Below are 26,479 nucleotides of genomic sequence, written 5' to 3'. Positions count from 1 at the left end.
AAAACATAGAAGAGGTCAGGGATTACATACCTGAGGTGCCTGAGAAAGCAGCATTGGACAAAATGAATTACCTTGGTGACATTATAAAAAACTAAAAACAGAAAGTATAATACAAGTAAAGGAAAATACAAGAAAAACAATAAAAGAAATGCTAAGTACCTCTCAAGAAGACATAGATAGAAGCATGGAGGAACATAGAAAAAGGAAAGAAAGCTTCGATGAAGAATATAAAAAATATCTAGAATACATGAAACGGATTCAAAGAGACTACCAGGAAATTAAAAGCTCTATTGAAAGCTGGCAAAACTGCTTGAAGAAACTAAAGATAGACTTTCAAACCTTGAAGACAGGTTTGCAATGTGTGATTGCAAAAGGAAAGATGGAAGTAACAATACAAAGGCTAGAAGATGACAAAAGGATATATAATTCAATAAAAAAGTGAATCAAGAAGCAGGGATAAACACAAATGAAATACAAAGGCTATTTACAGAAATAATTAAAGAAGATTCCCCAAGCATAGGAAAAGGAATGATATCCAGGTATGTGAGGCATACAGAACTCCAGCCAGCTATAACCAAAATAGATCTACACCCAGACATATAATAGTCAAGATCTCAGAAATCCAACACAAGAACAGAAAATTAAAAGCTGTAAGAAAAAAGAAACATCACCTATAAAGGAAAACCCATGAGAATCATGACGGACTTCTCGACAAACCATCAAATCAAGAAAAGCTTGGAGTGAAGTAATCCAAGCCCTGAAAGAAAATAACCTCCAACCCAAATTGTATACTCTGCAAAACTCTCTCTCAAAATTAATGGAGAAACAAGATGCTTCCACGACAAAGAACTGGGGGAGTTCGTGACCACCAATGAAACCCTACTAAAAATACTGAAGGACATTCTAGAGAGAGAGAAAAAAAAGACCATGGTTTCAAGAACAGCGACAGAGGAGGCTTATTTAATGGGGCAGACAGTGGAATGAAGGAGAAAAGTAGGCAACCAATGGCAGAAAAATAGCATGACAGAGATGAAGCAGAGAAGATTGGCCATAATTGCTAACATGGATGGCCTCGATACACTAATAAAAAGAAACACCGGCAGAGTAGATCAGGAGGGTCCATCAAGATGCTCTATAAAAGAAATGTATTTAAACTGAAAGAGGGTTTATATACTGAAAGTCAAAGGTGAGAAAATCATGCTCTGTACGACAGGGAACCAGAATAAAGTGGGGGTAGCTCACACATCAGCTGCAGATTGGTTGGAAAGACATAATATTTTTATACAATGGAGAACTACCCAGCTATAAGGAAGGAAGACCTTGAGGCTCTTGTAAGTAAATGGATACAACCTGAGACCAAGCTCAGGTAAAAAGGTTCAGAACCACTTAAGTGCAGGTTGCCTCCCTAATCTAAAGGAGTTAGTGGGATACAAATGTGCAGTGCCCCCTGGGAAAGTGAAAGAGGAGGAACTGTCTAAACAGGGAAGGCAGAGGACAATGATAATCTTATATCATGATTTGAAACCCATATTGCTTTCATCACTCTATTTAGTTTGCTTATATTCTGTTCCAGTTTTGTCTATTTGTACTAAATTTGAGAGCATAGACAACTATTCCAAAGACAACAGGATATACTATGGTAAACATTTTAAATCTACTATTAACTTAATCTGAAACCCTGTATTGCTTTCACTGCCTTGTTTTGACTAATGTTATTTGAATCTGTCTTGTTCGATCACTGTCTTGTCTTGACTGATTTTATTCACATCTGCTATGTTTGACAGTTTCAAGTCAGAGTATAGGCAACTACTCTGAAGACAGTAAGATTCACTATGATACTCATTCTGGTTTGACTATTAATCTCTTTTTAAGTCCTATAATGGCTCCAATGTTTTGTTTTTACTACTAAGTTCAATTTTATTGTGCCTGATGATATGGGCAATCCTATTGAAGATAATAAGAGTTATCACGGTAACCATTATAGATCACCTTGTATTGTGGTTTTAAATTATGTACTATGTCCATTCTTTTGTTTTGAATGATCTCAGTTTTTTAAATTTAGTTTTATTCTTTTCAAAATAAAAATTTAAAAATACTAATAGCATGAAAAATATGGAGAGAATAAAAAGATCAGCTCTTGTCAAGAGTTAAAGGGAAATACGAAGAGATGGGGCATAGAACATTTTTAGAGCAGTTTAAACACTTTACAAGATAATAGTGAATGCATGACATCATACATCGATCAAAAACACATTCTTTGTCAAAACCAAGACTGAACTCTTATGAAAGCTAACTGGATGGTGATATGTGAATCTACATCATCAGTTGCAAAAACTGTCACTCTGGTACAAGAGATTGAAATTGGAGTAAGCTGTGTATAACTGATGTGAAGGAAGTCTATGCAAAATCTATGTGCTTTCGCTCAATTTTGCTGTGAATATGAATATGAAGCTCTAAAAAACAAAGAATATTTTTAAAAAGACAGACAAAATAAAGTTTTTCATGATTTCCTATATTCACAAAGGCAGGAAATTATCTTCCCGTTGTGAACAATTTTAGACTTTTTAAAAAGTGTACAGTTATAACACTTTTTTGATGGCATCAGCATTTCAATTCAACACAAAGTATTGAGCCGCTGAATTTGGTTACTCAGTTCAGCTCTGCATAGAAGCTAGATGCAACAGGGCCTTGCACAGACTAGTATTGATAAATTAACAAGTGAGGCTAAAAAGCATCTAAGAGAGATGTGTTTATACTTACCCCATGTCCATGGCATTGCGCTGTACACCTAATTGAGTCAGACCTCACATGTCCTGATTCTACACATACACCATTTACACAAAACTAAAGAAAAACACAGACGAAAACATTTTCAATACGCAAAGATCCAGCCACCAATACATTACTATTAGTAATTCTATAAAATACAATCCTAACTATTCACATGCTGTAAATATATTTCTAAGTACCATGTTTGCAAGACTCTTGATAATGTCAATGTTATAGTTTCATGTTCGTTTAGTTTTAATTATTTTAAAATTTCTTTCAGGATGTTTAGATGTGTGTTGGTTAATTTTGTGTGGACATTTTTCCTGGTGATGGTAATGTACACCGTGGACTTAGGGTGACAGAGACATGTCGATATATATTTGTCAGTTGTAACAGGCACAGCTCTTGTGTGGAGAGTGATGATGGAGCAAGAGGAAGGTAACTATTTTTTGCTGGAAACTTAAACTTGTATTACAAATATCAAGTACATCATTTCAGTGAATAATTTTTAGCATGATTCATGGCAAGGAAATGGACAATTTTCATGAAAATGAGATTGACCATAACAAAAATATTATAACCAAATAACTAATTTTTATTAAAATATCATGAAATCTTTAAAAAAAAACAAGTGTTTTTCAGCAGAGGTGAAAGAATAGCCAGTACTTACTATCAAAATTTTCATAGAAAAAAATAAGATTCATATGGCATATATTCAGTTTTCATGGAGCAATTATTATTCATGCCTCAAGTTATTAATAAGATAAAATAAGTGCTATGATTAAAATGTAATAGAGATGTATATTATTCTATTATGGAATGAAATAAAAATCATAAGCAATTCTTAGACATTAAATTATAATAGTCAAACTAAAGATATATTCCCAACTTTAGCATTTATAGAAATATCAACTTCCCTAAATTGTAATTTAGTGGTGTATCTAACATCTCCTTTAGAAATGTAGGCCTGGTTGGATTGATTCATGTGAAACTGAATCAGAGATGTAAATTAAGGAATCAAAATTGCCAAAAACTTTCATCAAGTATAATTTATAGTATCATTGAAAATTATATGGTAAAATTTATTTACACATGTTATCTCTGAGAACTTTGCATGGTTAAAAGACTCTGTCCTTAAACAATCTTAGTGGATTGGTACCTAGTAGTCAACTTAAACACCAGCTGAATTGAATTAGCGTGGTGAGTGTGGAGAGACCACCTGAGGAAAGTTGCCAGCATAAAAACGGGATTTGGAGAGGAAGAGCAGCATTGTGGGTTCACTTAAGTATTGCTGTTGTTTGGAACCGTTGGTTCTCCTGGAAGAGCTTGTCACGCTGGCTTACTGATATAAATGTGGCTGGTATCTTTGGAGGAGCTTGGGACCTTGTTGCTCCGAGTAGCTGTTGTTCACTTTGGAGGAGCATTGGTCCTTACTTTGAGCATCACTTTCTGGCTCTGGAGGGAAAGATGTGAGCTGTTTGATCACCAGGAGAAGCTTGTCATGCTGGCTTTATGATATGAACTCGGCTGTTATCACTGGAGAAGCTTGGGACATCACTGTCACTAAGGATGGCTGTGGTACTTTTCAGGGCATCCCTGGTCTTTATTTTGAGCATCGCTTCTTGGCTCTACTGCAGAATCTTTAATTTACTGGCACTGATCCTTCACCTCTCTGGCATAGATTTTCTAGCTTCCACCGCTGACCTTTGGGCCTTCCCACTGCAAAACTATGGAATAGACTTGCATGGGTCATTGTCGTGGGCTCCAGGTGTTTAGCTGAACTCATGCGAGTTACTGCCATGGATCCAGGCCCTCAGCCAGATTTTCTAGGTCTTTAGTGTTATGGATAGATTTCCTGAACTTTGTATTTCATTCCTTGGGTAACCATTATAAATAATACTATAGATTATGTGTCCTGTATGTAATGGTTCTCTTTGCAACTCTGGACTACAACCCCATCTGTTTACTTATGTCATTTTTATTATGTTTTGGGTGCATGGCTTTAATAGCTCTACTAAGCTCTTTGTCGTACAGCTCTAATCAAGAAGGCATTTATGACTTCTAAGTCTAAAGCCTAGTTTTATACTTTATTTAAATTATAGAACCATTAAGAGTAGCTATTAATATACATACATTTTACTTTCTATGATATTAAGGCTTCAAGATATTTAATAATTATAATAATAATAGCAATTATTACTGCTATTTGCACAAGGGCACTTATGGAATGAAAGAGTAAGAATGCAAATCTATGTGCATCAACATTTATAGCTGATGCAAAGGTACAGTCAAGAATGGAGTACACTTATCTAAGCTGTGCCCTATCCCAAAGGGCCACCAAGACATACATGAAACTGTGATGTGTCAACTTGGTTGGAATAAAAAAACACCTAGCAGCTTAGGAAAGCTCAGTTCTGGGTACGTCTATGGATAACTGAAACAGGCCAGCAAAATGAGGCAGGAAGACCCACTGCAGTTGTGGGTGGTAACAACCATAGGCTTATAGTCTGGAGAGAATAAAAAACGGAAATAAGAAGGGAGTGCTGCTTTTGAAGAGTTCTGTCTTCTGCAGATGTGTCCTTTGCTGCCACTGCCTTCAGAGGTCAGTCCCCAGGTCTCCAGTGTCTTCAGGCTTTTCCAGCCCTTCAGGCTAGACTGGTTGTGTTCTTGATCCCTTTGTTCTGTGGCTTCCACATTCCTGGGTTGATCATTTTTTTTTTTTTTTTTTTTTTTTTTTTTTTTTACGATCATTTTGTCCTTAGGCTGATCATCTAGCTCTCCAGCATGCAGATGATCACTGCGGATTCCCCTGATCCTTAAAACTACTTAGGAAATCTGCTCACACAATTAGACATATATTTTATACTGATTATATTCCTTTAGAGCACTCTAACTCACAGAATCTACTGACAAGAGGGATACCTTCTTTTGTCTTTGTAGAAAAGCATGTTTACATGCTATAAATTGCTTAACTATAGTGTATTCCCAAGAGCTCTGTCTTCCCCACTCCAGCTGAATATACTTGGGAGGATTCTTGTCTACAACACTGAAGTTCTAAAGCAAATACAACAACTCCATTTCCCTTTGCTATCCAGAAAGTTACACAGAAATTATAGCAAATTAAAAATTGATATTAAAATATTGATTAAAGTAATGAATAAGACTACTTTTTAGAAGTATTTTAAAGCATTTACCCTGCCATTATCACATATAGCACCACTTTTCACCACATATGGATCTTGGGCTCTAGGTAATGAAGAATTCCACAGACTGATACATACTTTATTTCGTACATAAGCATAAATCACAGAAATGCCTGGCTTAATATAAGGAGTTTGAAATGGATAAGTACAAGTTAATCTTGCACAAAAGAGGTTCCTGAAAACAATAAAATGATAAGATTATTATACATTAGTTGCTTATGAATAATGCCTTTATTTTCTTACTTTGACAAAATGTAAAAGTCCCTCCATTTATGACAATGTACTTAGGGAACCTGTGAAGTGCTGACACTGACATTTTTAAAAACCCACTGATCTAAATTTACCTTTCAGTGGTACTAACAGTTTTCTATTCACCACATATATTTTATATTTACTTTCAAATAATAAATTTGCTCCAATATTTTACATCTCCTATAGAACAGAATAATGAGTAAGATATTACATCTATTGTCCAAGACCTCATAATCTAGCATCAAATGTGATATAAATTCCATTAAACATGCTACAAACATGCTACAAAATCCTTACAGAAATGTAAGACAGGCATACATTCTAACCTAACAGTTTTGGAAAACTTCATACTCTGAGTCACAAGTCAGTAAATTTTCAAGAATTAGATACTTCTTAACAAATTGAGGAAACCAAAAGTTACATCGTATGTTTACCAATAATACAAATTCTAGAGTATATGTTTGACTAACCACTACTGATTCCACTATGTGGCACATAGTAGGTTCCTAACAGAAACTTGTAACAAAATGTTGCTCTTGAAATGCAAAAGAAATTGAGCTTATTTCAAAGACATTTGTGAGTGCTGTTTGGAAGAGCAAACGTGGATGGGAATATTCCATCATCAAAAAGCAAAAATCAAACATTTCATTTTTTTTAACTGAGAAAAGTATCTACTTTTATATAATTTACACCCAACTTTTCATGTTCTAATAGAAACAGTGAAATATTTTACTCCTTGATATTTAACAATAATAAGATTAACCCCGAAGACAGGTACTACAACCATATAATACATTCTGTCATCAGTATGATGGTCTTACTGTCTTAATATATTATGTTCACACATTAGGTCCTATTTTTAACTTACAAACAGATGGATATGAGTTTTTGTTAAGCATACTGTTATTCTAAGCATAGTAAATAATGTGTCTTAAAAAGATCAAATAGCATTTATGATACAGGAAGTATTGTTATCTCTAGTGTGAATGTAATGGTGATACAAAGAATCATTTATCTTGTCATTATGATAATAAAATGATTAACAATTATGAGAATAAAGCAAAAATTAGTAAGATTGGAGAGACAAAGTACAGTGGGTATGAAAGTTTGATTTTGCTATTAGATTTGAAAACTTAATGATCACCTACATATAAAAATGTTTCTAAAATAGATAGAATTTTATGACACAAGGAAAATGACAAGGACTCAAAGAATTTTTGTTTGAGATTCTCTCCCATACACATGTGATACCTGAAATGACTAAAACTAAGGACATACACTAAAGAGAAACAAAACATCAAACTGAGATTTGAAAACGTCATTAATAATGTGTATAACACACCTCCAACCACAGCTTTTATATCGGTTCCGATCCATACCACAATTCCCAAACATATCTATTTGAGAATGGATTTCTTCATAGCAGGGAAATGGAGCATTTTTTGAACCTGTGGAAGTTAGAAATATATTTCAATCAAAACCCATATTCCTCCTTGACTTTCCTCCATGCTGCATATATTATGTTTTATCTCTTTCTCCATTATTTCCTCATGAGATTGGAAAAAAAGAAAAAGGAAACTGAAAGTTATTAATGTTTGCAGTTGTTATCGACAGATAATCTTATTTCAGTTTATGGAACCGTCAGTCAACAAGGCATTCATACAAATCTTAGAAATCATCCTTGATTTGTCACTTATCGCTCACCACTTGCCTCCATCAGCTGCACCAAGTCTTACTGACAGTAAACAGCCTAAATGAGCCAGAGCATCTGCCTGCCTCTATAACCAACATTCTGCCATATTATGTCATGCTACTTTCCAACTGAATTCCTGCTTATAATCTGCACTCCTCATAATTCTCCAAACCGTAAATCTCAGTGGTCAATTTAATAAACAATACAAAAAATAAAAACCAGGTCTCAGTATTACCTACATCTCTCTACTGGTGCACCATCACACTAACAGTACAATCCAGTTTTTACCACGTTGTTTCCTCAGGCTGACCCACTAGCCCACCGTACTTCAGCCATACTACCCTGTATCCTAGGACACACCAAATTCACCCTATCAGAATATTACCTGTATTTCTCTTCCTGATATGCTTTTTCCCAAATCAATCATTGAGTATCTCCTTCTGAGTGTGCAGTTTTCTTCTGAAATTTCTCTTTGAGAGGGAAACATCTCTGAATGTAGTATCTAAAGCAGCCTCACTGTGCTGGAATTCTAACTGATGGAAAATTGGTAATACTAGCTGAACTGAATCATGGTGTTGAGCATGGGTAACATAAGGATTGTTGCCAACATAAAAGGAGAAATCAGGGAGGAAGCAGTGGAGCTGTTGGTTCTCCTGCTGCCACTGATTCTCCTGGAAGAGCCTGTCAAGCATCTTTCCTGATATGAAGTTGGCTGTTATCATCAGAGGCGCTCAGGACCTTGTTGAGAATGGCTGAGGTTCACTTTGGGGGAGCTCTGGTGCTTACTTTGAGCATCAGTTCCTGCGTCTGGGTGGGGGGATATATGCCGTTCAATCTGCAGGAGAAACTTGTCACACTGACATCCTTATATGAACTCAGCTGTTCTCATTGTATGAGGAGCTCCGGACCTTGTTGTCACTGAGGGTGGCTGGGGTACTTTTGGGGGGCAGTTCTAGTCCTTGAGTGTCACTTCTTGGCTCCAATGCAGAACCCTCAGCCTGCTGGCACAGATCCTTCATCCTACTGGCACAGACTTTCTAGCTTCCAACACTGACCTTCAGGCCTTCCCAGCACAGATCCATGAAAGCAGACTTGCGTGAGTCATTGTTGTGGATTCCAGGCCTCCAGGCGGACTCATAGTGGGCACTGTCATAGAACCCAGGCCCTCAGCTGGATTTTTTGGGTGTCAGTGTGGACAGATTTCCTTCACTCTTTCTTTTGTATTTGACTCTTGGAGTGACCATCATGTTATACTATAATACTGTATATTATGTGTCCTATATTGTCTTGCCCTCCTTGTAAATCCTGACTACACACATTCATGAGGATTCTGTCTTATCACCCTGTTCCTTTTTCTATTAGCTTTTACTTTTTTTTTTTTTTTTTGCCTTGTTTTGATTGGTTCGGTTGCTATCACGACATTCCTCACTGAAATATTTTAGTGACTAATGAGTCATTTATCATTATAAGTCATTTAGACTAACGACTCATTCTTTTTTTGTCTGCTCCTTTCACTAGGATATAACTCCACGGGAATACTGATCTTTTTTGTTGTTGTCTATCAGTGTATTTCAGGTGCAGGCAAAATGCTTCACGGATTGAGGGTGCTAAAAAAGTGTTTATGGAATTTTAAAAAATACAGTACTCTAAATAGCCATACCCTACGATACATCCTATTTTTTTTTTTTTTAATCGGTACCGGGGATCGAACTCACAACCATGAGCTTGCAAAGCAGGCGCTTATGCCGCTGAGCTAAATCCCCAGCCCTTTATTTTCTTTCCGTCTTATTTATGTTTTCTTTTTTATTTTTAATTTCCATTTTAATTTCATTAGTCCACTGGTTGTTCAGGAGCATGTAGTAAAACTTCCACAAATTTTAGAATTTTCTGAGATTCCACTTAATACTGATTTTCAGTTCCATAGCCCTGTCGTCAGAGAAGACTCTGTGATTTCAGTGCTCTGAACTGTGCTGGTCTTTATTATGGCCTAACGCAGCAGTTCTCCTGAAACAGGTTTTGTATGCTTGAGAATACATATTCTGTTAGTGTTGGAGGGAATGTTTCGTACATGTCTGTGAGGCCTATTTGGTTGGAAATGGAGTTCAACTCCTGTAATTCCTTATTGATTTCCTGTCATGATAATCTGTGTGTTACTGAAAGTGGTGGATGAAAATTCCTATTATTAAGGAGCACTCTTTTTTCTTGCCATATCTACTTATATTTGCTCCATAAATTTCAGTGTTCTGATGTTGAGCATACATTTAATTACAATTGTCAGATCCTGATGAGTTTGCCCTTCCCTACATCATGGGATGTCTTTGCCATCCATTTACTTTCAATACCTGTGCACCCTTAGGGCTGATGTGAACTCTCATATGCAGCTCAGACATCGGCCTTGCTCACAGTTAGAAGTGTGACTACACAAGACGCCATAAAGACTCCAGATGAAGGAAGCAGATTGGTTTTCTGAGATGGTGGCTTAAAGGGTCACAAAGTGGGTACTCTTGGAGTGCAGCAGAGCTGGAAATTACGGCTTGGAGCAACAAGAAACTCTGTGTCCCAGAGCAGCATTAATCTTTTGCTCTATTAGTTCCAGAGTTTGAGAGGCAGACAATATGCACGCAGTGCTGGCACCAAAAACACAAGCAAATTCCTATTTTTAAATTTTTGAGGAAGTGCTTAGGGACCTGGAGCACGCAGTGTGGGTGTGGAAGGGAGCTATGATGCCAGAGCCTGCTGTCCATACAAGGCAGGAGGGTGGAACCTCCAGAGCCAGAGTAGTTTACCAGTATAGTTAAACCACGGCCATCTGCAGAGTAGGGTGGGTGTACTGACACATCTACTCAAGGGGGATAGGAGGAAGTAGCTGCGGCAAAAAGATCTGTGGTCTTCACAGAGCAATGCAATGGAGGTCACAAAGGGACCTGCTAAGTGGCTGGTCCTGAAAATCACTTCTCTTCTTCATTCGTAACCACCCTTAGAGATCTCAGGTATTCTCTGCAGCAATGTTATCTGTGTAATTATTGTCTTCTTTTGCTCTGTTGTACTATCTCAGATTCTTAAATATTTCCTTGAGCTCGGCTAACATTACAGTTTTTTCATTCCTACATAGCTGATGATTTGATTTGTCATAGGTGAAAGTACGAAGGCTTGTATCTTCTTAAAAGTCAACACAGTGAAGGAAACAATCAAGAGAGTAAAAATCCAACTAGGAAACATTTAGACTGGCTTCTAATGGATTATTTTCCAGTAGTATAAGGAACTCATGCAACTCAATAACTGTAGCAACAAGAGTTAACAACAATTATAACAACTTAATTAAAAAATATGAAGAGGATGAATATAAATTTCCCTAAAAAAGAGTTGCAGAGTATCAACAGGCCTTTTTAAAATTGCTCAACATTACTAATCACTAATACTAAAAAACATCACAATGAGATCTGACCTCATAGCACTGGAATTATTATTAACAAAAGATAGAAGTTAACCAATATTGGTGAGTCTTGTGCATTGCTATTAGTGGAAAAATACAAATTGGTGTAGATTTTATGGAAAACACAATGAAGCTTCCTCATGAAATTAAAAATAGAACTATATTATGATTCAGAATCCCAACTCTGGGCAAACATTCAAGGAAATGAGATCATTATCTCATATATATATATATATATATATATATATATATATATATACAGAGAGAAACTATATTTAATAGCTAAGATTTGAAAACAAACTGAATGTTCACTAGCAGGATAATAAATAAAAATGTGATACTGATGATACATAAAGATACATGCACAAAAAAATTACCTCACTAGAAAAAGAAATTCAGAATTTCATGGAAACATGGATGGATGAACCTGGAAGATACTGTGCTAAACAAAATGAGCCAGGCTTAGAAAGATAAACACTACATGATCTCACATATATGTAGTGTAAAATCCCCACATTCATGGAAGCAGAGAGAATGGTGGTTGTCAGAAGATGGGAAAAGGGAAGAACAGGTATATGTTGGTCAAGAGATACAGAGCATCAGGTATGCACAATGACTTCAGGAGACGTAAAGTACAGCAATATGACAAAATAATAAATAATACTGTATTGCCTTCTTGAAATTTGCTAAGAAAGCAGCCTTAAGATATTTTAAAAGCAAACAGAAAGAAAATGGTAACTATGTGAAATGATACTTTAATTAGATTGATTACAGTGAATATCTCACAATGCATCATATATCAAAACATCAAGGCATATATATCTAAAGACATGATATTTCTATTTGTCAATTATGTCAATAAGTATGAAAAAATTAATGCAAATGTTACACAAAGGTGAACATATTTCATCTTTTTCTGACGAGATTAGAAATATAAAAGGCCAACTATTTTGCGTAACAAAGAAATTACCTTTTCCAAAATAGCTCTCACAACGTCTATCAAGATCATGGCAGTCTCCATTGTAACAAAAATATGTATTATTTTTGCAAAGATGTCCATTTTTCACAAATATATCAGGCACACAGTGTTCTGAACTTCCATTACAGTACTCAGCAATGTCACACTCAGGATGCTGGATGGGTCTGCAGAGAGTGCCTGCTTGTAAAAACTAACAAATTGAAGTAAATCATTATGCATAATATTTATATTTGTCAATATTTATTTCAAAATTATGACAATTATTTATACTTTTGGTTCATAAATATCTGTCAATACTTTTTTATAAATCATTAAAAACTAAAATTGTTATCAATTAAAATAGGAGATAATATTATGTGAGAAAAAGGAGAATAAAAACCTGATGTGAGGATAGCTAGTTTTATTTGTGTCTCTAAGATAAGAGAGAAAAATTATTACTTTTGGGTGAAAATATTTATTTAGGTCAATTTCCCAGTAAAATATACACACATTAACTGCAATTTTTGCATTGTTATGGTTTGGTTAGATGTTTTAAGTTTTTGTAGTACTGAGGATTGAACCCAGGGCCTTCTCTCCTCAAAGCTTTCTGCAATTGTCAGAAATCCCTCAGGCTAACCTCTAATTTGTGATCTGATCCTATGGCCTTGGAGGGCCAAAATTCTGAGATTACAGATCTGTATCACCATGCCCAACCTCAAACTACTACCTTCTCAAAGTACTTACAAATGTAAGTATGGAATACTTAAAATTGTATGAGAAATATCAAACAACGATGAATGGAGGGAAAAAACTGAACAGAGCTAATGCAACTCTGGATTTATTTGAAAGAACCCTAATATATTTTTTCTGATTTACATTACACTTCATTAATTTTTTCTTTATTTTTTCATTTATGTAAGAATCTAAAATGAGCATCTAGGTCATAATTTATCATTTATTATTTCAAGTGGATGTAAAGTTTACAGAGGTTAAAGTGCAACGTATGAGAAGATTGTTTAAAAAACATGAGACTGTCACTCAACGATAGTCAGTAATACAAGGCCTACTGTTGGTAGTTAGACAGAGATATTCCTATGGAGGGTACCTGATATAAACACAGTATGTTAGAAAATGAAAAGCAAAACAAAACAACAGTGAATATTTCCAGCAGATAAACTAAAATATGATTGTTCTGCCAAACAATCTCTGAATAACAAGTTCAGTTTAAACTTTTTGGTACTTGGACTATTTAGAAAATATTACTTTAGTGAGATTTACTTTTCATGCTTCTATGGAAAATTGCTGTGTCTTTCAACTGCCTAGGTACAGCTACTTATAACCACTATTGATGTGTTCATGTATGAAAGTATAACCACTGGAGAGAATGAGTATTGAACAGGAACACCGAAGAGAAACACTAATTGCCCTTTTCACTGGAGATTTTCTGTATTGAGGAGCTCTACAATCAAGGCTCAACTCTCAATCAAGCATTAAAAACTACAGCATTAAATCAGTGAGAATGGGGGCATTAGACGAGGCCGCAACACCCAAGTTCATAAGATCAGAAATCTACCTCTGAATTTATCTTTTTCCGTATTTAAAACATCATTTACTCTGACTTGAACCTGTACTTCTAAGTGTTCTCATTCAGTCTATACATGATTCAGTATATACTTTTTAATGTTAATAAATATGAATCTTACTTGACACTGACTGCAGCATGGTCCCTTATCACACTGTGACTGATCCTTCAGTGTACATGATGTATGATTACAACAGGCCTCAGGTCCACATTGCTATAAACAAATGGGAAGTACAAGGAAAACTTCATCATGACCACAGCAAAATTTTCAAAGGAGTTCTACTTACTGGGTTTAGTCTTTGATTTCTGAAACTGGATGTAAATGTTCCTGACACACACTTTAACAACTCTAAACATTCAGAGCAGAGTAACTGATATTCCACGTATCTTCCTATCTACTGAGATATCTGGGAAAATACATGAAGGTGTTTTGTTTTGTTCTGTTTTTGTTTTGTTTTAAATTGGATAGCGGCCAAATAGAATTATGATTAATTAGAGAAGTGAAACAAATGAACCAAGCTCTGAGTGTGCAGCTTTCTACCAGAAGGCATTTTTTCAAGCAAGCTGCGATGACCTCAGACAGAGATGAGCCATAGAAGCTGCTGCATTTGCAGGCCAGGTTACTGCTGTATATCGTGCTACGTAGTGAACGAGGGTTAGGAGTTTACACAGCAGTCATCAGTACATGGACTTAAAATTATACTACACTCTAATGAAGAACTTAGGTGACCTTGAAGAAACAGTAACAAAAACATTCAAACAGAAAAGAGAGGAAAGGAAAAATTCAGAGCCCCCATAAACTATGGGACAATATCACACCACCTAAAATGTATGAAATTTGAGTTCAAAAATATACTATATATCCAAGAAATGTACCTAATTACAAAAAGGAACACTAATAGAGAAAAATATGTATACTTCACAGTCACCTGGTAAAAACCAAAAAAAGTAACAGGAATATGTTGAAAATATCCTGAAAAATAAATTCCTTCATGTACAAGAAGGTAACAATTACTAGTGATTTTTAATCAAAAATAAAATAGGAAAACTACAGAATATTTGCTTTAAAGAACCAAAAGAAAACAAGTTTTTCTGTATATCATTTACAATCAGTAAATATACTTTTTAAATATGAATATTAAATAAACACATTTTCATAAAAATAAACATGAAATAATTTGTCATTTAATCTGCATCACAGAAATTTCTAAATGAGTTTCTGCACCCTAAACCAAAATGACTCGAAGCAGAAACTCAAGCTGAGTGTGGTGGTGGATCCATGTAGTTTCCACACTCAGAAAGCTGAGGCTGGAGGACTGGTACAGGTTCAAGGCCACTCTGGGTAACACCATCATCTCAAAGTTAGTCTGAACTACAAAGTGAGACCCTGCTTCCCCAAAAAAGTAGAAAATCGAATCTTTAAAAATGAATGGAGTATTTTAATGAAGAAATGAGAATATTTTTCCTTTTAGAAATTTCCTTAAAATGAAATGGACTATATAAAGTAAAAAATAATGCTAATATATTAATGAGGTTAATAATATACAGAGAAGTGTATGGTAAGAATACCATGATAAATGGAAAAGAGGAAATGATAAGTTAAATATATATATAATAAACTTTTAATAAACCACTAAAATATAGGAATTAGTAAGAAATAAACAGATGTTAGTAACAATACAATTAGGGAGATACAACAATATCAAAATGTATTAAAAAAGAGAACACAAGAGAAAAATTTGGATAAAACAAAAAAGATAAGAAGTAAATCATATTTGCTACATTAAAAAAAAAACAGACCAAACCCAGAAATGCATGTAGAGATTATCAATTTGGATAAAAATGTAAGACCCAATCATGTACTATCTACAAGGAATCTACATAAAGACAGTCAATAGCTAAAAGTAGAAAAGATTTTTTTTTTAAAAAGGTGTGTAGATCTTAATCATAAAAATCTGGAGTAATTATATTAATTTCAGGCAGCATAAAGAATCCAGGTAAATAATATTTACCAACAGCAAATGAGACTTTATGATGAGTTGATTCATCAAGGAGACAAATTCCTAATAATATATGAACTAAGGAAGAGTGCTTCAAAGCCTAGTGTAAAAATGTCAGATTGAAATAAGAATTTTAAAAAAGAGAATAGACACTCAACAATAGTAATAACATTTCAAATCTGCTGTCTCAGTAAATGTAAGTGAAAAGAAAAACAATAGTATGGGATTTTTTACTAACAACCAACTTTTACTGAATGACATGTATTTCTAATTACTACCAGGAATCAGTTTATTTTCAAATATAGAGGGCCCAGATAACAAAACTATAAGCAGACACAAAACAAGACTCATTCTATTAGGAAGTACTGAAGTTACACAGAATATATATTCTGAATACTCAGTAATATTAAGAAACAACAAGTAGATAACTGATAAATCCCCAAATATTTGGAAACCTCAAACAAACCTATAACTCTCCCATGCATACATAATGAGGAAATCATAGAGAAAAATGTTTTAAAGTGAATGATAAACTAAAGTGTAACACAATATACTGGATGCAGCTCACCCATACAGAAGAAATACACAAAACACATATCAATTACGCATATAAGAGAAATGTTGAAGACAAGAAAATCAGTTGTTTAACCTTCAACTTTTAAAACGCGGAAAATAAACAAAACAAATATAAATACTAAGGCAGGATCAGAAAAAAATGGGATGAAAATGAACAAATAACAGTATCAGAGTAGATACAGATGGCTACTTAAAAAGACAACTAACTTAAATTCTGTGTACACTGAACAAGAACAAAAGTGCAAAGTACCAATATCAAGAATAAGAGGGAAAGTATCACTAATGATTCTGCTAAAAGTAAATAAAAAATGACGCAGCAGCAACTTTATACTAATAAATATGGCAGAAAAACATAACTTTTTTGACAAAGAATTGAACCTAAGTCTTTTGTAATGAACTATATCCTTTTTTTTTTTTTTCTATTTAAAATTTATTTTGAGACGGGGCCTGGAGAAGTCAACCAGGCTGGGCTTCTTGTCTCACCCACTGGACATTTTAAAGACATAAGCATGACAAAAATTTTGGAAAATCTAAGTGATTCTATCTGTCTGTCTGTCTGTCTGTCTGTCTATCTCTCTGAAACTGAATTCACAAGTAATAAACCCACCCACAAAAAAAGCCTACCTGATAAGGCTTCATTAGTAAATCTTGTCAAATATTTAAAGAAGGAACAATGAACAATGCCAGAGAGATATCAACAAGATGATAAAATCCCAGTCTGTATTCCTAAACAATTTACCAAAGACATAAGGGCAAAATATCTGTAAGAGAAATGCAGACTTAATTTAAGAATTACCAGGATCCAAGCAAGCATGTATCCAAACACAGCTCCACAGAAATGGGTAAAAAAAAAGTAATTGGCCCATGCCCTTACACCAGACAGAAATTAACTTGAAAAACATTAAAGAGAGGGTTGCACATGCAGCTCAGTGGCAGAGTGCTTGCCAGAGTGAGCTGTGGGCTAGGCGTCACCCCACGACTGCACGTCTACAGCACACACATACAAGCAAAGGGAATTACTTAAAATTTAATTATAAAACCAGAAACCACAAATTCCCTAGAATAAAACAGGTAAAACTTTTTTTATATTATTCTTGGTAACAATTTCTCAAATATGCCACCAATAGCAGAGATAACAAAAGCACAGATTATATCACATGCTAGACATATGTGCATTATAGGACATAATCAACAGAATGAAAGTTTATGGAATGAAGGAAAATATTTGCAAACATTCTGTTTTGACATGAGTTAGCATCCAAATGTATAAGAAAGTCCCCTACCTCATTACCAAGGAAAACAACGTCTTTCTAAAATAGGCATGGGAATCAAACACTGTCTTAGTGCGGCATTATGTGCTATAGTGCCCTGGGAAGAAAATACCCTTGCCTGGCCAACATTTTAACTTAGCCTCCTGGACAAGAAGCATTTGCTGCACCTACCTTCTGTCTAAGCTGGTTTTTCTGGTGAGAGCTGAGAGAATTTTCAACAAGGTACAGCTGCAAATCCCTATCCTGCTATATTTGGTAAATCTAATCTTAGGACAGACACCATGAGAGGTCCGATCAGCAGTGTATGATTAGCTGTCCTCACTGAAGTTTCCAAGCACCTTGAATAAGGGGAATTTTTCATCTTTTTTCTCTTATTTGTTTTATGGATTTATCTTACTTACTTCTCTTATTTACCTCTCTTTTCACTCTTTTTTACCTTATATATTTTTCATTTTTCATTTCTATGTTTATTTTTCATTTCATTCTTTTTAAAATTGGTAATTGTCCTTTACTTTCCTCTTTCGGGTCTCCCTTTCCGTCATCCCTCTTTCCCCTTCACACTGAGAACTGAGCCCTGAGACTTCTGCATGTCATAGCTCAACCTTTGAGCTGCACTCCCAGCTCAGCTGGTATTAAATAAGCCACTGCAGGTACAACCTGCCCACTCAAAACCTAGAGGATACTTCAGTTTAAAGGGGTGATGCAAGTTTTGCGCTGCCCTCCTCTCCCCAGGCAGGCACACCTAGGGAGAAGCTGCGCTCCAGCATTTGAGAAGATACTCCTACCCGAGCTGCAGAGAGAACGGAGAAAACCAATGGCTCCTGACACTGCGTTTAGGCAGGTCCTCCACACCACCAGTCTCAGCTTCCCTGACCAGACCACTGTGGCTGATCAAACTGAACATGAGGCCTACAGAGGAGGAATTACGATCCCAGCTCCTACTCCTAAGAAGCAACTAAATACACACCAGTATCCAATTAAAGGGTAAGAATTTCAGGGCCTTTAGCATGACTGGTGTAACCAGCATCAGAATCCTTTTAACTAAGAGCGCCCATCGAAATTTCCATTCCTGAAAGAGGATACCACCCTCACGATAAGAGTAACCACAGAACACACATCTCAAATATTCTGCTGCATCACCACATCCGCCTGAAATACTAGACTATCTCCATTTTTAGAACTCTCACACAAAGTGTCTCACTGGCATCAGCAGGGCACTTTGTATCAAAACCAATGAATCATAACTAAAGAAGCTTAAGGGAGATGAAATTATGGATTTCAATTAAAAGTAAAATAAACTGACATCCTAAATCATACTGGAAGAAAAAAGCTGCACACAATGAAGGCCAACACAATAACGAAGAAGAAATATCTAGACCAACAAATGTACAAACTCAGTAGAGAAACACAAGGAAAAAAGTTAGTTTACTGTTTGCCTAATACATCACAAAACCAAGGAAAAAATGGACTAGAAGAAAAAATGGAAAGGAAGCTTTCATAAACAAGGATGGAAAGGGACTGAAAGGAGGGGCAAGGAGAGAGAAAATAAAAGGAACCAAGATATACTGTGCACAGGTACAAATTCCCTGTGACAAATGTTATCACTGAGTATACATCACAATGTACATCACAATGCCACGGTAACAAATTCCAAAGAAACTGAAGTGGAAAAAATGTCAAAAAATTAAAAGCATGACATGTTTGAAGTTCAAAGAAATCCAAGTGAATACAAGTAAATGGTTGAATGAATTAAGAAAGACAATGAAGGATATGGATGAATATTTAAATAGATTTTAAAGAAAAAAAGGAAAAGAAGAAAATTAGGAAAAAAACACAAAAACTCATGCTAAAAATTCAGTTGTAAGTCTCAGTTTTGATCAAGCAGAAAAAGAGATTATCTTGACAGCAGACGTGGTATAACATTACACTCTGACAGCAGCAAACAAGAACATAGCCAGAGTGGTCCTTCCTGGCAATCCCCTCTCATGCTGGACAGTGTATTTTTCTTTTTACTTGGCCCAAATTTGCTCTGAAGTGCCTATTTCTTTACCTATCTTTAATAAATGTAAAATTTTGCTATTTTAAAATGAAAAATGAAGGAAAAATACAAGATCTCTAAAACAGTATTTAAAGATAAAATTTCCACATAATCAATATAGTAGAGAAAGAAGAGCCACATGCAAACAGTACAGAAAAAAACACTCAATGATTAAGTACAGAAAATTTTCCAAATCTTTGGAAGGGTGTGAACATCTACATATAGGAAGCATTTAAAACCAAGCAGTCATGGTTTAAAAAAGAACATCTACACAACATAGGTAAGTTTCAAAAAGTAAAGAATCAGAATCTTAAAAGAGAAGTGCTAAGTCACTTTAAAGACAAACTCATCAGACTAACAGCAGGTTTCTCAGCAGAAATTCTAACAGCCAAGAGAGTATAAACTAATATATAAGGTTTGCCAGGCATGGTGGTGCACACCTGTTATCCCAGACTTCAGGAGGCTGAGGCAAGAGGATGTGCACAAGTTTGAGACCAGCCTGGGCTACAAAGTGAGCTCAAGGCCAGCCGGAACTGCATGGCATGACCCTGTCTCAAAACAGCAAAAACAAAACATGTATGAAGTTTGATTGGAAAGTATGGTATGTGTTAAAAAGGTTTTACAAATTTATTACAGTAAGAGATAAATCGCCACAAATCCTTAAGATATTTTCCCCTTGGTTCAAGCACACTATTCTCATCACTTTCTGAATCAAGTCTGGAAGTCCTTGGTCATGAGTATCTTTAGTTCCATTGTCATGGCTGCCTTGATGTCCTAAACTGATTTAAAATGTTTCCCTCTCACAGTCATGTTGACTTTGGAGAACATCCAGAAGTCTCACACAGCAAGGCTCAGCATATGAGGTAGCTGGGCACACATCCCAAAGCGTTTACAAGCCTGCCTTTCCATTGGATGGTACTTGGCAGCAGTATTTACTGTATTTTTCAGGCCTCATAAAGACACTCATGAAAGAAGACCTCCAGAATTGCTTGAGAAACTGGCAAAAATAATGGGATGTGTTCATAGTGAGGTGGAATATTTTATGGGAACTTAAGGGCAATGTGCCATTTACTGCAGTAATTATTTTAAATTTAGACACTCGTTGTAGTTCTGTATCACCCCTATATATCTGAGTACTGGAAAAAAGTAATGCCAAATAAGATTACTGTATGCTGCAAAGTTATCCTTCACAACCAAACCTTATAAAATAAATATAAACCAAGAGGATTTATATCCACTAGACCAACATTACAGAAGAAACATAAGCAAAAGAGAAATGCAAAAGAATCAAAACTTAATACAGTAAGTGATCAAATTTGTAAGACACACAAAAAGAGAAATGCACAGAACATTTTCAGTATAAACAAGAGTATCAACAAAATGACAAGTACGAATGTAAATGGTCTTAAGCTCCAAATCAAAGACACAGATTGGCTGAATGATTAAAAATCAAGACTAAGTAATATTCTGCAAACAAGAACTTATCTCTTTTGTGGAAACATCTGCAGACTGAAAGTGAAAGAATGGGAAGAATTACTCCAAGCAAATGGAATCTGCAGTAGGCAAGAGTTGTTGAAGTTATATCAACAAAATAAACCTTAAAATATAGTCAGTTAGCAGAGTATAGAAGATTACTACATATTGAAAACAGGAAAATACAACAAGAAGATATTAGAATTGTAAGTATTTAATCGCCAAACACTAGAACATCCAATTTTATACAGATATGGTAATACTGTGCAAGTTCAGTCTCTTCCAATTAATTTAGCATCCTGACCAAAAAACAAATCAATACACAAGTAACAGTTCAACCTCACTATAGAACAAATGGATATTTAAAAAAATCAGTGGCTTTTCTATGTATCAATTATGAAACCAGTAAGAACCAGATCAACCTCATTCACAATAGCCAGAAAATAAATAAGATACCAAGAAATTAACCTAAACATATTAAATACCTCTACGATAAAAATTATAGAATACTAAAGAAAGGAATAAGGAAGACGTAGGAGATGGAAAGAGCCGTATGCATGAAGTGGAAGAGTGTATATTGTAAAAAATCCAATTTCAATGCAATTTCAATCAAAATACCAATGAGGCTCCTCAAAGAGCTAGAAAAAAACAATCTTAAAATTCTTACGGTAATACAAAAAAACTCAAATCAAAAACAAAACAAAAAAACCACCTCAGTAAAAATGAGCAACACTGATGTCTTCACAGTACGATTTTGAAACATACTACATATCTACAGGAAAAGAACATAATAGCAAGTATAGGAAAAATAAGACAAGGAAATAAAATATATCTCAACAGAAAAAAAGAAAATACATATATTTGGAGAAAACACGATTTTTAAATTTAGAAGTAAATCTAAAGATCCCACAAAAAATGACTAGAAGTAATAAATCATTTCAGCAAATTTGCAGGATATAAAATCAAAACATAAAAGTCAGTGGTTTTTTATACACCAAGAGTAAAATTGCTAAGAAAGAAATCAAGCAACTAGACTGACTTACAATAGTTACAAAAGAACTTAGACATAAATTTCAAAAAGGAAGCGCATGATCTGTACAATGGGCATTCTCAAATATTGATAAATGACGGTATATAGCACATAAAAAAGAATAGAAAGACATCACACATTCACAAAATGGAAGAATGAATACTGACAAAATGTTCATACCACTCAAAGTAATTCACAGGTTCAATGTAATTCCTAGCAAATAAAAAGTTTCATCTGTTACTATTAAGAGAATAAAATAATATAACCACTTTGAGAAATATTTTGCGATTTCTTATAAACAAACACCATAGAACTCAGCAATTCTACTTTTATGAATTTGGTAATGGACTAGTACTATTAAAATCGCAAACATCCATAAGCAGGTGAATGAAAAACAGTGTGACAGATCTACACAATGAAATATCATTCAGAATTTAAAGGGTCAGGATAGTGTGCCATAAAACAGTGTAGAAGAACTATAAAAACACTATACTAAAATAATGCAGATGTAAAAGAATAAATGCTGTATCATTCCATTTGTGTTATTTTCTAGATCAGACAAAACTGCATCAAAGTTGCTTAGAGATGAATAAAGCGGCAAAGACTGCAAAAAGACATAAGCACACTTTGTAGGACAATGAAAAAATCTGTATTTTAACTGTGTCAATAGTTTCAAAATTTTGTCAAAACACTTCAACCTTAAAATGGCTTTAGTTTATTGTATACAAATTATATCTCAAGAGATTTGATTTTAAAAACCGATTAAGAGAACGTATTCTACAGATGGCAAAACATAGGATTTAAAACAATGTGATACATATCCAAGTAATTCAGATCCTTATATCTAAAAAACCATAGTATCATTCCTATCTTGTAATCAAAGAAATTTATAATATTTCTAGTGTCACTGAAAATACTGAATTATGTAGAAACACTGTCCTGTGATCCTTTTCCATGCATTGTGTTTTAATGGTTTCCCTGTCAAGGGAGTGATCAAACCCACCCACTGTTCTGTCTGCAGTACTAACAGACACCACCACCATGCTACCCATTTTGTTGGGAATACAACAGGTTAGTCTAGATCCCAACAGCGTATTCTCTAGATGAATTCTGTGCTACATTTTAAACTTGTTCATAACTGTTATATGGTTTGTGCCTAGATGTCCTGCCAAGGCCTCATATGGCCATAGGTGGGGATTTTCAAAGACGGCCGGATCTGGAGTGTGTGACTGAATCATGGTACAGTGCTGGGATTAAGGGTGCGAGTGCTACATGCCTTAAGGGAGAGTAGCTTTCTGCCTACTATGAACTGTTTCTCCCGAGATGTTCCTTTGCCATGCTGCCCTGTGAACTGAAAACTTACAAACTATGAGATATATAAACCATTCCTCTCTTAATTTTGAGTGTTGGGTATTTTGTCTCAGCAATGAGAAGAGGAACTTTGACAATTAAAGCTGCAACCTATAAAACCTAGATACTATTTTCTGGTTTATGTTTCAAATTGATTCATCTTCCACTGTTCTGCACAATACTAAGTCATATTTAAAGTGCATAAGAATTATTTAAATTTATTTAAATAAAATGATTTTTAAAAATCATATTTAAAGTGCATAGGAATTATGAAAAACAATAAAGTTGTTAATCTTTTTTCCTAGTTATCAGACTTACTTGTTCAGTACCACAATCACAGATTTCATTTCCTTCTACTAGGCGGTTTCCACATATTGGTCTGGGATTTCTTTGCATCTGTGGTTTATTCTGAAGACATCTGGCACCCACTTTTGAAATGAAACTTCTAAAATCACTCAAACTGCAATTGCTAAAAGTCTTTGCACCAACGGATTGTCTAAAAGTAAACTCATATAATGTCATTGTCAATATACCTCTGAAGTTATAAGTAATATATTTTATGTTTCGTTTCATAGACAATAACACATGTACCTAATATTGTAATAGTTCCTGAGGAAGTCACGTGGCTTCATTCACTAGAAAACATGACTTTATTAAAACAAAATTAGGTACAAATCAATAGTATAAAAAGCAATCTAAAAGTAAGTAATGAAATAAAAAAGGCTTCACTTAAAAATTTACACTCAACAACTCACTTTATTGAACAGATTATATTGTAGTTAGTCCAGAACTTCCTCAAAGATCTCAGAAAAACTGTACAATTATTAAAATATTATATAGTTAAATTTGTGTGACACTAGTCAAGATAACTTATTGGAATGCTTTCAAAGGATGTCTGAGTACAGATTAAAAACAACAAAGAGAAAAAGAAAACACTTAGTGAATACCTATTATGAGCCTAATATTTTGTATACTTGTACAACTGACCAGCACCTCTAACCAGGGATCTTGGTGTGGTCCTTGTAACTTTACAGAAACTGAAGTGGTGTTCTTTCCGTCATGGTGATAAGAGCCAGCAGCGCTTGCACAACACTCAGAAATGCTCAACAGAATCTACAGGTGCTCACAGAAGGAGACAAAAAATCCAAACGCAGGAAAGGGACCCGAAGGAGAAGCCTCCCAGATGGACTCCAGGACCAAGAGCACTTAGAGGATGAGCACAGCTGCTTCGGCTCCCACCACGTACAGTGCAGACCCAGGAACACGCTGTCTGGAGAAAGGCCCTCAGCCCGAAGGAAGCACAGCAGTGCAGCGGCAGGATGGCCACAGGGAAACCGCAGAGCAGCCCTGCTCAGGGCTCCTGCCAAGCAGCCACCCTCTCCCTGGAAGACAGAATGCAGCACACGACATGCTCCCAGGAAAAAGCATCCTCAGATTAGGACCCTGAGAAAGGCTGGGCTAGAGAATCACGTGGTGGGCAGGGACTCCCCATGGGCACCCCTAGGGGAAGCAAAGAGTGCAAAAACCACCAATGGTGGGGCAGGGCTGTCACAATCTAAAGATAAGGCTGAGTTACAGATCATGCACTCAGAAATACCTTAAGAACCACAAAACACCATGGAAACCAGATCAAACAACTACTAGAAGACTAAAAAAAAGAAAAGCACCCTAAGTATTACAGGAGTTAGGAGAAGTTAGAATAAAATTTATTCACTGAGATCACAGCGCAAAACATTTCTAAATATAAGGAAAGAATTCCATTTGACAGAGCTGTATCTCTTCGGGATATCTCCCTGAAATAGTTAAAGGCATCCTACTACAGTGGTATGCAGTGGCTTAAAGTAGCACAATTCACAATAGATAAAATATGCACGCAGTCTACATGACCTTCAACAAATGAATGGATAAAGGAAAGCAAATATAAATCATGATATATATCATGATATATTTATATGTATATAAAAGTTATGCTGAGTCATTTGTAGGACACTGAATGCATCTTGAGACAAAGTGTTAACTGAAATAAGTTGTTTTTCTCTCAGAATCTTCCTATCTTCTACCATTTTCCTCTATAATTTCATTTCATTTGGTTGAGAATATTACACATTTACATCATAGGGTTACAGTGAAAATTAAACATTAAACAAGGGAAGGCCTCAGTTCACCTCTCTGGCTTACAGTAATAAACCTTTACAGTATTGGTGATGGGTGAATTTGGCCACTATTTAGGTGTGCATTAGCTTTATAGTCTCTTAGGATTTTTGTACTCCAGCGGGTTTCTTTGAACACATAAAATGGAAAGAATAACATTTGACTATCATGATTTCTTCAGGAGCTAACATAAAATAATATATGTCTTACAGAAATGCAAAAGATCTATACATATGTGATATTGTTAGATTTTGTGAAAACTAAGATAATCCTCCCCCAAAGTACATTACAGGAGATTAGTGAGATATTGCCGATTATATATGACAGTATTTTGAAATATAACATACTATAAAAATCTAGAGGTTTTATTACCCCCAGATTCAAAACAGTTCAGCCACAAACTGTCTTTATCTGTTTTACATTGCAGCTTCTCATATATAAAAATAGGTATAACTGGAACTGCCCTATAGGGAGATGGTAGGAATCAAAAACAGTAAGTTACTAAATTTAAAGTGTTTGGAACAGTTTCCAACACCTAATAAGAACAATGTAAAATTTTATTAATATTATTATCATTAATATTAGACTGAATGACCTACACAAAATATTTTAACACACTTATCAGATAGCTAAATGTACAAATGAACCTTAATTTTCAGTTTTATGATATATACATATTCCATTTATCAATGTAGATAGA

At 35.1% G+C, this 26,479-nt stretch overlaps 1 protein-coding gene across 5 annotated transcripts in view; it reads right to left on the bottom strand.

Annotated features, from left to right (window-relative positions):
* LOC100735053 (disintegrin and metalloproteinase domain-containing protein 32) overlaps positions 1 to 26,479 on the bottom strand; it is a 125,172-nt gene that overhangs the window by 18,988 nt on the left and 79,705 nt on the right. For all 5 annotated transcript variants that reach the window (XR_010044355.1, XM_063239653.1, XM_063239655.1 and 2 more), the window contains exons 12-17: positions 23,947 to 24,124; positions 14,012 to 14,104; positions 12,321 to 12,519; positions 7,567 to 7,672; positions 5,964 to 6,147; positions 2,761 to 2,844 (exon numbers count right to left, since the gene is read on the bottom strand). Coding sequence is in view for 4 of the 5 variants with exons in the window: in XM_063239653.1 (XP_063095723.1) it covers positions 2,761 to 2,844; positions 5,964 to 6,147; positions 7,567 to 7,672; positions 12,321 to 12,519; positions 14,012 to 14,104; positions 23,947 to 24,124 (844 nt within the window). In the remaining variant the exon portion in view is untranslated. The remainder of the gene's footprint in view (positions 1 to 2,760; positions 2,845 to 5,963; positions 6,148 to 7,566; positions 7,673 to 12,320; positions 12,520 to 14,011; positions 14,105 to 23,946; positions 24,125 to 26,479) is intronic.

This window comes from Cavia porcellus, unplaced genomic scaffold (genome assembly GCF_034190915.1).
Source record: "Cavia porcellus strain 051 isolate PalLab524CR breed Dunkin Hartley unplaced genomic scaffold, mCavPor4.1 scaffold_29, whole genome shotgun sequence".
Classification (NCBI taxonomy): domain Eukaryota; kingdom Metazoa; phylum Chordata; class Mammalia; order Rodentia; family Caviidae; genus Cavia; species Cavia porcellus.
This window is presented reverse-complemented; position numbering and strand designations above follow the sequence as displayed.